The 12,216-nt window shown below is 42.9% G+C and overlaps 1 protein-coding gene across 1 annotated transcript in view; it reads right to left on the reverse strand.

Annotated features, from left to right (window-relative positions):
- Positions 1-11,986, reverse strand: part of LOC123406063 (wall-associated receptor kinase 3-like) — a 35,512-nt gene extending 23,526 nt beyond the window's left edge. The window contains exons 1-2 of the mRNA XM_045099558.1: positions 10,920-11,986; positions 10,663-10,815 (exon numbers count right to left, since the gene is read on the reverse strand). Coding sequence (XP_044955493.1) covers positions 10,663-10,815; positions 10,920-11,934 — 1,168 coding nt within the window. The 5' untranslated portion in view covers positions 11,935-11,986. The remainder of the gene's footprint in view (positions 1-10,662; positions 10,816-10,919) is intronic.
- Positions 11,987-12,216: the final 230 nt, after the last annotated feature.

The raw sequence follows: 12,216 nt of genomic DNA on the forward strand, positions 1-12,216 counted from the left end.
TGTGACACTCTTTAAACCCTCAATAAATAATCTGTTTTGCATGCCCGAACCGCTCATGTGGTGACAGGGGGCTATCAGTATCTTCCGTGCTAGGAGCGTTATCCTCGATATGTGATTATTCACTATCATTCACGAGAAAGGGGCCGGTAATTGGAATTCCCAGTTCCATGCTCAAATCGAAAAGATAATTGCAAACAAAACTTCCCCAGGATTGATGTTGGTATGGACGGTACCCGAGGATTCGGCTAGGCGTGGAGTGTGATTGATTGGTGGTGGGGGAGTCAAAACTTTACTTTTCTGTTTGGGAACCGCCTATAGATATTGAGAACTCTTAGTCATTGCGTTGACAATGAGAGGATGCCATCCAAAATTATTATCTGTATTTTAAAAGCTTGAGCTATGGCACCTCTGCAAATCAATGCTTCCCTCTGCGAAGGGCATGTTTATTTATGTTCCTGTTGAGTCATGCTCCTCTTATAAAAGCACCAATTAGAGAGCACCTCTGTCATTTTTATGCTTTGCTTTTAACTGTGTTGAGTATGACTGTGACTGGATCTTCTTTGCCATGAATTACAATGTTTAGTCAGCCCTTGGTCTTTGAAGGTGCTCTGCATTTATGTTTTGCGGTCTCAGAAAGAGCTAGCGAGATACCATTTGTTCGTACTGCTTCATGTTATTTTGATTGAAGTGTTGACATTTGAGGCTTATTATTATTTGCTCGCTAGCTGATTATGCCATTGATATGAGTTTACCGTGAGTCCTAGATGTCATTTGCTTATGTGGTTTGCTTGTGATCTTGCTGAAATTATGGTTATGAGTTAGACATAGTTGCAACAACAAGATCAAACAAAGCTCGTCAAAGTTTTTCTTTTGTCTCTTTCAGTTTGTCAACTGAATTACTTGAGGACAAGCAAGGCTTTAAGCTTGGGGGAGTTGACATGTCTCCGTCGTATCTACTTTTCTGAACTCTTTTGCCCTTGTTTTGGACTCTAAGTTGCATGATTTGAATGGAACTAACCCGGAATAACGATGTTTCCAGCAGAATTGCCATGGTGTTGTTTTTGTGCAGAAATAAAAGTTCTCGGAATGACCTGAAAATTTACGGAGAATTTTTCTGGAATTAATGAAAAATACCTGCGCAAAGATCCACCGGAGGAGGTGAGCCAGTGGGCCACAAGCCCAGGGGCCGCGACCACCCCCCTGGCCGCGCCGTGAGGGCTTGTGGGACCCACGAGGCTCCACCACCTCCAAACTCAGCTCTATATATTCCGTTTCGCCCGAAAAAAAATTTAGGGAGAAGGATTCATCGCGTTTTACGATACGGAGGCGCCCCACCTCCTGTTCTTCATCTGGAGGGCAGATCTGGAGTCCGTTCTGGGCTCCGGAGAGGGGAAATCGTCGGCATCGTCATCATCAACCTTCGTCCATTGCCAATTCCATGATGCTCTTCACCGTTCGTGAGTAATCTCATCGTAGGCTTGCTGGACGGTGATGGGTTGGATGAGATCTATCATGTAATCGAGTTAGTTTTGACGGGGATTGATCCCTAGTATCCACTATGTTCTGAGATTGATGTTGCTACTACATTGCCATGCTAAATGCTGGTCACTAGGTCCCGAGTGCCATGATTTCAGATCTGAACCTATTATGTTGTCGCCAATATATGTGTGTTTTAGATCCTATCTTGCAAGTTGTAGTCACGTACTATGTGTTATGACCCGGCAACCCGGAGTGACAATAGCCGGAACTACTCCCGGAGATGACCATAGTATGGGGAGTTCATGTATTCACCACGTGTTAATGCGTTGGTCCGGTTCTTTATTAAAAGGAGAACCTTAATATCCCGTAGTTTCCATTAGGACCCCACTGCCACGGGAGGGATGGACAATAGATGTCATGCAAGTTCTTTTCCCTAAGCACGTATGACTACATATGGAATACATGCCTACATTAGATTGACGAACGGGAGTGATACGTCTCAAACATAACTATAATTTTTGATGGTTTCACGCTGTTATCTTGCCTTCTTTGTATGTTTTATGTACCTTTTTTGGGACTAACTTATTAATTCAGTGCCAAGCGCCAGTTCTAGTTTTTTCCGTGTTTTGGACTCTTTTCAGATCTGATTTTGGAACGGAGTCCAAACGGAAGAAAAACCCCGAAATGATTTTTTCCCGAACGGAAGAAGTCCAGGGGGCTTTTGGTCCAAGCCAGGTGGGCTCCAAGGAGCCCACAAGCCCCCACTCCGCCACCAGGGGAGAGGCAGCGATGGGCAAGCTTGTGGCCTACCTGGACGCCCCCTGACCTAGGTCTTTGGCCTATAAATTCCCAAATATTCCGCAAAAAATCGGGGGAGCCTCGAAAATACTTTTCCGCCGCCGCAAGCTTCCGTTTCCGCGAGATCTCATCTGGAGACCCTTCCCGGCGCCCTGTCGAAGGGGACTTTGGAGGTGGAGGGCTTCTTCATCATCATCATCGCCCCTCCAATGACTCGTCAGTAGTTCACTTCAGACCTACGGGTCCGTAGTTAGTAGTTAGATGGCTTCTTCTCTCTCTTGGATCTTCAATACAAAGTTCTCCATGATCTTCATGGAGATCTATCCAAAGTAATCTTCTTTGGCGGTGTGTTTGTCGAGATCCGATGAATTGTGGACCTGTGATCAGATTATCTATGATATATATTTGAGTCTTTGATGATTTCTTATATGCATGATTTGATATCCTTGTAAGTCTCTTCGAGTCTTGGGTTTTGTTTGGCCAACTAGATCTATGATTCTTGCAATGGGAGAAGTGCTTGGTTTTGGGTTCTGCCATGTGGTGACCTTTCCCAGTGACAGTAGGGGCAGCAAGGCACACATCAAGCAGTTGCCATCAAGGGTAAAAAGATGGGGTTTTATCATTGGTTTGAGATTATCCCTCTACATCATGTCATCTTGCTTAAGGCGTTACTCTGTTCTTATGGACTTAATACACTAGATGCATGCTGGATAGCGGTCGACGTGTGGAGTAATAGTAGTAGATGTAGAAAGTATCGGTCTACTTGTTTCGGATGTGATGCCTATAGAAATAATCATTGCATAGATATCGCCACGACTCTCCACAGTTCTATCAATTGCTCAACAGTAATTTGTTCACCCACCGTCTACTTGCTTTCATGAGAGAAGCCACTAGTAAACACTACGGCCCCCGGGTCTATTCACATCCATCGTTTACATCTCCGCTTTTACTTTGCTTTGTTACTTTGTTGCTTTCAGTTCTCACATGGCAAACAATCTATAAGGGATTGACAACCCCTTCATAGCGTTGGGTGCAAGTTTTTGTGTTTGTGCAGGATCTTGAGATACTCTTTCCCTGGATTGATACCTTGGTTCTCAAACTGAGGGAAATACTTACCGTCGCGGTGCTACATCACCCTTTCCGCTTCGAGGGAACACCAACGCAAGGCTCCAAGGCCAAGGGGGAAATCCTATGCATACTTGCCTAGGAAGTCCCTTAAGGCGTAGCCGTAGCTGAAGGATTCCTGGTGCCGTCAACACAACTATTTCTAGCGCCGTTGCAAGGGATACACAGCAAACATCAGGGAGCTAGTTACTTATCTCTCCCTGTTATAGCTGTTACATGATGAATCACATCCGACATACTCATCCATCACCGATCCAATGCCTACGAGTCTTTTACTACTGGTCCTTGCTACGTTACTTTGCTGCTACTGATGTCACTACTGCTTTTACTTGCTATTACTGTTCCTTGCTACTGTTGTCACTACTGATGTTCCTTGCTACTGTGTCACTATTGCTGTTACTTGCTACTTTGTTGTTACCTGCTGCAAGGTTTTTCTGGCACCATTGATACAACAAGTCAGGAATAGTCTGCCGTCAACAGACCATTTTCTGGCACCGTTGCTATCATACCACTTTGCTACTGATACTTTGCTTGCAGACACTAATCTTTCAGGTGTGGTTGAATTGACAACTCAGCTGCTAATACTTGAGAATATTCTTTCGCTTCCCCTTGAGTCGAATTAATAAATTTGGGTTGAATACTCTATCCTCGAAAAGTGTTGCGATCCTCTACACTTGTGGGTTATCAATGACTCCACTATATTCTGCCATGTGTATCTTTTAAAATCGAGAGGTGAGGCTTTAAATTTCTTCAAGATCTATAAAGCTGAACTGGAAAACCAACTTTATTGGAAAATCAAGAGGCTTGGGTCCGATCGTGGTGGAGAGTATTTTTCCAATGAATTTGATTTTTTTGTGTGGAACGTGGTATAATCCATGAGAGGACTCCTCCCTATTCACGTCAGTGAAATAGGTTAGCCGAAAGAAAGCATCACACTCTAACTAATTTGGTTAACGCCATGTTAAATACATTGGGTCTCGCAAAGGCATGGTGGGAGAGGCGATATTTATTGCATGTCATGTCCTAAACTGAGTTCCCACAAAGAACAAAGTGATAAATCCATTCGAGGAATGGGAGAAAAAAAACTCTCTTACCTATGAACTTGGTGCTGCTTCGCAAAAGTCAATATACCAATTCCAAAGAAGCGAAAGCTTGGATCAAAAACTATGGATTGTATTTTCCTGGGTTATGTTTTCCATAGTATTGGTTATAGATTCTTGATTGTTAAATCTAGGGTATCTAACATGCATGTCGGTACATTCATGGAGTCGAATGATGCGACTTTATTCAAAGATATATTTCCCATGAAGGATTTGGGTAGCTCATCAAATCAGGAGATGCCTAGTTCGTCGAGTCAAGATGTAGTTGCAATTTCTGAACCTACCATTGCAACACAACATCTTGAAGATCCTCTGGAGAACAATAATGAAACTCCAAAAAGGAGCAACAAACAAAGGACTGCAAAGTCCTTTGGTCATGATTTTCTTGTATATCTCATAGTTGACACTCCTACTTCTATTTCAGAGGCTTCTGCATCTCAAGATGCTGACTACTAGAAGGAAGCAGTACCTAGTAAGATGGATTCCATCCTGGCAAATGAAACATGGGAGATAACTGATCATCCTTATGGATGCCAACCAATAGGATACAAATGGGTATTCAAGAAGAAGCTTAGGCCTGATGGTACTATCGAGAAGTACAAGGCACGGCTCGTGGCCACGGGTTATACTCAAAAGGAAGGTGAGGACTTCTTTGATACTTACTCACATGTGGCTTGAATGACCACTATTCGAGTACTACTTTCACTAGCTGCCTCACATGGTCTTCTCGTTCATCAAATGGATGTTAATACTGCTTTCCTAAATGGAGAGTTGGACGAGGAAACTAAATGGAACAATCAGATGGGTTTATAGTGGACGGTCAGGAAGGAAAAGTGTTCAAATTGTTGAAGTCTCTGTATGGACTTAAGCAAGCACCTAAGCAGTGGCATGAGTAGTTTGAAAGAACTTTAATGTGTATAGGATTTGTTGTAAACGAAGCTGACAAATGCTTGTAATATCGCCATGGTGGGGGCGAGGGAGTTATCCTTTGCTTGTATGTTGATGATATATTGATTTTCACAACAAATCTAAGTGTTATTAAGGAGGTCAAATATTTCCTATCTCGTTGTTTCAAGATTAAGGATTTAGGAGTAGCTGATGTTATTCTGAATATCAAGTTGTTGAGAAGTGATGATGGTTGGATTACATTTCTTCAATCTCACTATGTGGAAAATATCTTTAGTATCTTTGGTTATAGTGACTCCAAGCCCTCTCCAACACCTTATGATGCTAGCGTGCTGTTTCGAAAGAATTGAAGAATTGCTAGAGATCAATTGAAATACTCCAAGAAAATTGGTTCGCTTATGTATTTAGCCAGTGCTACGAGACCTGGCATCTCTTTTGCTGTTAGAAAACCGAGTCGATTTTTCTCCAAACCAGGAGATGGTCATTTGAAAGCTCTAGAAAGAGTTACGCTTTATTTGAATGTCAGTACTACAAGTTATGTAATTCACTACACTGGGTACCCAAAGGTACTTGAATGGTATAGTGACTCAAACAGGATCTCCGATGCTGATGAGATAAAGGCCACAAGCAGATATGTATTCGCTCATGGTAGTGGCATAGTTTCTAGGAAGTATTGCAAGAAGACCATGTTAATGAGGTTAACAATGGAAGGAGAACTCATAAGACTAGATACATCTACGGTCGAAGTAGATTTGCTTTGTCGCCTCTTGAATGACTTATCGGTTGCTGAGAAACCTGTACCGGGTATTCTTATGAACTGCGATAATCAAACTGTGATCACAAAAGTGAGCAGTTGAAAGGATAACAAGAAATCATCAAGACATGTTTAGGATGGTCAAAATCCGTGGGGAAAATGAGAAACTCTGGATTTATTGCATTGGATTATATCCAAGCATCTAAAAATCTGGCAGGTCCTTTCACTAAGAGTGTATCACGTAATGTGATAGATAATGCATCGAATGATATGGGTACGAGACCCACAATATGAGTTGTTGACAGTGGTAATCTATTATGTGTGATCGGAGATCCCATGAATTACATGTGGAAGACAAGTTGTTGGTTAACTGAGAGGAGATTATCCTTACCATTGATAATACAACTCCATGAAAATGCAATACTTTCCTAATCTGCATGGCAGGTTGATATATATGTTAATGTGTTCTAAATGGCTTATTGAAGCACATATGTTGTCCTGCAGGACATCTTTTGAAGAATACATGTATATGAGTCTGATTGTTAATGTTGCAATCTATGAGAGTAGGGCGCTCTCTAGTAAACGCATGAAAGGCCTCTGAGTATGACGAAGATGCTCCACCCATGGGAAAGTGCCATGGTAGCCTAGTATCGGTTAAGGCTCTGTTTGAAGCTAGATTCAGAGGAAACTTGCACGTGAAGGCATAGTCCACTGTTCAAGTTGCTTAGTAGTGTAGCATAGAGTTCTAGGTGGAAGTTCAACTTAACAGTCTCCACTGCAGTACCGGTATATAAACAGTGTTTTGAAACCAAAGGGAAATTTGTGTGCCTGTGGGATCTGGTGGGGGATTGCTGGAATTTAATTTATATGGGTCGGCCTGATAACCATTTGGTAATGGAAAGATGACAATATGGTCATTTGAAGATGACAAGGCAATCTGTCTGTATAACCCACACATACCAATTTGAATACCAAGTTCTATAAGTTAATGTTGAATTAATATGACTTTTGCAAGATGAAAAATTAGTGCTTTGATGAGATTAAAAAGAATGTAGTCCATAGCACATGCAAGAAGCACTTGCAGGAAGTGAAGCAAGAGGGTATACAACACTGCAACATGACCAAGCCAACATCCCTACCCTAAAACGTAGTCCTCCTAATATTTGAAGAAGACATGACCTATATTTTTGTTTCTAGATGCAGACTTGTTGAAGCAAGACACAACTTGATAGTAATTTAAAACTGAAGACAAAGGCTGCAACATGAAGCAAGTGACTACAACTTGCTAGCAACATGCCAAAATTTGTTGTAAATTGATAAATAGTTGACATCCGACTACTCTAAAATTTGTTTATCTTAACACTCACACCTCTGCCTCAGATTGAGTGCGAAGCTTACTATTCCTCGGCCTCAGACCTCTGCCATGTGAGACGAGGAGGACGACGATAGAACCGTGAGGAACGGCGGGGTAGCGACGTCGCGACAAATGCTTTCATCCTCTTGTGGTTGGTGGGCGAAGACTCCATAGGCTCTTGGATCAATGCCGCCTTCAAAAACGGCACCATGATGCTTCTCTCTGGTTCGTCATCCTCCTGATGCTCTATCTTGGACCGATAGCGACACCACCTCCGCCTCACGATCGCAATCGGTGAATCCGACTGCTCCATGGCCCAGAGGAGGACCTCTATAGGGTCCCGAGCGAGTCCTCCCAGGTGATAGAAGATCTCGCGCTATCATTCAAATGTGTGTACGCCGGAGCACTGTCCCCGCTAACTACCGCTTGTTATCGACCCAAGAACCGATCTCCCTCAGCCTGGTGAAATTTACCTCATCGCCGCCCGAGAGCTTCACGTACTCGTCTTCCATGGTGGTTCCGGATTGGGTAGAAAAGGGGATCGCTTGTGGTGTCACCATGGAAGAGGAGATGAGGGGCAACGGAAGAAGATAGGACTCGGCGGCGACGATTGGGAAAAATGATGGGCTCGGCGGCGACGGTTGAAAACATGATGGTAATGGAAGAGGCTAGGGATCGGGGGAGACGGCTTATGATGACCGGGGCGGCACTAGGAACAAAAAATGATATCAATGGAAGAGGATGGAGCTCGGCTGCGATGGTTTTGGATTGGGTGACAAGGGCGGCGGCGTACGGGGAAAAATGTTGGACTAATTTGCCCTCAACTTAGCAGTACCGACCCCACAATTTTTAGTACTTTCGAGTACTTACGAAGCAGTACTACGAAGTATTAACAATTTGACGGCTCTTAGATCGACGAGGATGGACGGTTGAAAAAAAGACCAAACATGCTAAAACTTCTAAAAGATAAAATTCTTTTTTTGGAAACAATGATTGTTACTAATAGAAATATATTTTTTTCTACAGAAACAGAAAGGTGACCTGTGTTTTACTAAAATATATTGTTTAATATTCAGATAGATTTTAAAGAAACACATATAACACAACAAATGATAAACTGCTAAAATATTCATTCATACGTTGCAACGGACAGATAATTGCCTATACAAATAAAAGCCGCATCAACATTCTAACTAGGTACTCCATCGATTTATTTTCGCCCGTAGCTTTTATGCTTTAGACACTTCTTGACTTGAAGTTTAGATGTTTTCTTACAGCTTGTCTTCAGAATGTACCAAGCAACAATCAAGATGAGCTAGAACTGATAGAGAAGGTGCATATTTCTTCATATTTTTTATGCTATGACATTTCACACAAATGTAAGATAGTTATGTTGTGATTTCAAAAGGAAAATAGCTAAGTTGAACTGCCTAGGTTCACTACATTGCCTAGGTTATATATGTTTTTAACTCTAAAGTTGATAGCTTGAGTGTCAGTTCAAGAATAGATGAAATTTATCGGAAGCACTTCAAAATCTATAATTGGTCGTTTGGGAAATGAGGGTTTGATCCTCCGAGATCAATATGGTTTTTGTTACTCGCATTATCAGGTTTGGGAAAGTAGACTGCTCGATGTTTTTTTGTCTTTTCATGAACCTCTTACTTGAAGACTTGGGGTAGCTTCATTTGTGCTACAAAAGGAACTTTGTTTTGTAAACCCTCCACGCTTGTCCATCTAAGAGCTGGTTTATTTTATATTCTTATTAATGCAAGGGAAAGCTATATTTTACATTCAACTCTTTATAGTTAGTGGATGGAGGAAGAATATGTATGGCAGACATGGTTGGTGTTCATCCACTAGAATATATATTCCCCCGTTCGCATACAAAATAGCCAGTAATCTTGTACAGAAAGAGTCAGTTTTGATAGTGTGTACAGACAACATTATACAGACTGGCCATTTTTTAACCTCAAGGAGTGATTCATAACCAATCACTTCTGGTAATGATGTACAACATCTCTGCAAGTATGCATTTCCTTTTTTTCTTGTTAATATTATACAACTTAAGACAATCGTCTTTCTCCAGTTTGGTTTTTGAGTTTCATGTTTCTCTGAAAAAGTTTTCACACTGCTTTGAAAAGATCAGATTTTCTACTCTACCAATTTAACTACAAAAACAACAACCAAGCCTTTGGTCCCAAACAAGTTGGGGTAGGCTACCAATTTAACTAGCCCAACAAAAAATATCATTTGCTGAACAATCAGTAAATATCAAAAGATAGAATGCATTATGTTACTTTACTATACCAATGCAGCTTGTTGCTTGCAAAACAAAAATGAGAATTTTATTTTGGTGTTCCCGATGTTTCAATCAAGAAACTTCCACTCTTGTTCTCTATGTTGGTTCATGTGGATTTCCTGCATCAGCCATGAATGATTCTTGCCACTGTTAAATTTGATCCAGTTTATTGGCTTGCTTCTACTGTAATTTGTAAGTTTCTTACAAGATGAACGTCAAAAAAGAATTAACAAGACAATGTTTTGTATGTACAGTCTCTCCATTCCATTTCTGCAGCTGTGCAACACATTTATCGATTATAAGACCCTAAAAGAAGGGGAAATGCTTCGTTGGTGTACATATGCTTGACTCAAGCTCATTTTCAGTAACTTTTTTGTGTCATGGAGAAGGTTCAAGTTCGTGTTGGTGCAGAGATTCATGCATCATAAGTTGAACATAATGACTAAGCAAAACCATTTTATTTGACAAGTGGAGGAAATGTATAAATTGCAATTTGCAACATTGCCCCCAAAATAGATGAGGTTCACGCATATAACTATCGATTTGTGTAGCTTGTGAACTTAGAGTTTTTGAAAGCACCATTAATGATCTCCATTTGTATAGAGAGAAACGAAAAGCAAGACATTCAACAACTTTAAACTAACTCTCGGTTGTTGTAAGAGCCTGAAAACGTTGTTTCCGACCTTCCATGCTAATTTGGAAAGTATGGTAGAACTATTCGCATAGGGTAGTTTCAGACATGCATGCAATGGGTAATTGATTGGGAGTGGATGTATGTGAGGATAAAATATTAGTTGAAAGGTGGATTGCATGTGCTAGCTTTTTACTAGTGCTACAAACAACGTACCTGCCATAGCGATAGTAGTGTTGACGCACCCACCGGGTATGGTGAAGTTACCAGTGGTTCCTGCCGGGCACTGGCACGTGAAGGATCCTTCCGTGTTTCTACATTCACCGTAGCAAGTATTGGTTGCTGGTGACCACTTGCACTCATCGCTATCTACATATATATAATATCCGAACTTAGATGGATCAATCGATCAAACCAATAAACCAATACAAATGTCATAATTAAGCTTTTCTTGATTATATACTTATACATACCTTTGCACCCATCTGTGAGGTAAGGATTGCCTCCGTAACCCTCTTTGCAGCCGCACGTATAGCCTCCTCGTGTGCCATTTATGCGTTCGCTGTGGTTGCTCTTGCAGACGCTGCTGCTGTTAGGATGACCAACAACCTCCCACATCAGCGTAAGAGGAACTGCCATTGTCTCTTTTGATGGAGGTTGACGAGTCTGTAACAGGTCGTTTGAGACGGAGGTGTTGTCGAACCACCTACGGTCGGCCACAAACACACGCATCGAGAATTGGTCCCGGTCGGCGCTACGGTTCCAACCACCCAACCGTCTGAGCTGCACGTCATATGCGGTGTTGCCGGTGCTGTAAACTTGGCTGCGTCCATCGTCGTCGTAGCCGGGCGTGATGATGTTCGCGCGGCAGCAGCCATTGCTGCCGCCGGAGCATCGGTCGATCAAGCTGATTTCATTGTCTGATGTCTGCTCGTCGCAGAGCGAGGTGCAGCTGGCCAAGGTCACATTGCCGTTCAATATCGTCACCTCCACATTGCACCCCGTCAGGATGAGCTCGTGCACGCCGCTTACAAGCGTGTATGGCCCGTCGAGCCTAAGGCCGCGGCTGAACACACCGTTGCCGTTGCCATCGGCATGGAGCTCGACTTTTATGTCGCCGTTGCGTTGGACGGCGAAGAAGGGTAATTCGCCGTCGCCGATATAGGAGACTTCGAGAGTGCCGTCAGTGTCGAGCAACAGCCGTTGCCTTGAGCCGGTGGTGTTGCAGGTGAGGTTGAATCCCGGCAGGTAGCAGCTGGCGTCCTGGCCCAGGCCGAACGGGTACGGCACCTTCACATCGCCGCACAACGTGACACAGTTGGGCATCCCGATCGGTGGCTGCACCGGGCTGGTATCACCCCCAACACGCAACGGCATCACTATCAGTGGTAGTGCCATCGCTATTGCTACCGCCGCTGCCGAGATGGCTATTTGTGCCATTGCTATGGAATATGGATGGATGCATGAATTGTGGGTGGATCCAGCCATATAAAAGCTAGCTAGTCCGCTGTCCCTGGCTACCTAAATATTCATGCATACCCCACAGCGATGACTGCAGAGTCGGCTAAAAATAAATCGATTTTTATGGGGCCAATAGCTATTGTGCGACATTTTTGATACGAACTGGCTGCAAACCGGCTTCGTTCGTAAGAATGGCTCTGCTGCGACACCTCTACGCGCACAAACAGCCCAGACGCGACATGGCCCTTAAGCACAATCTTTATCAGGATTAGGAGGAGCCAGGCGGGACCCACAGCTTTTTCACGTCGG

The sequence above is a fragment of the Hordeum vulgare genome, chromosome 6H (genome assembly GCF_904849725.1).
Source record: "Hordeum vulgare subsp. vulgare chromosome 6H, MorexV3_pseudomolecules_assembly, whole genome shotgun sequence".
Lineage (NCBI taxonomy): Eukaryota > Viridiplantae > Streptophyta > Magnoliopsida > Poales > Poaceae > Hordeum > Hordeum vulgare.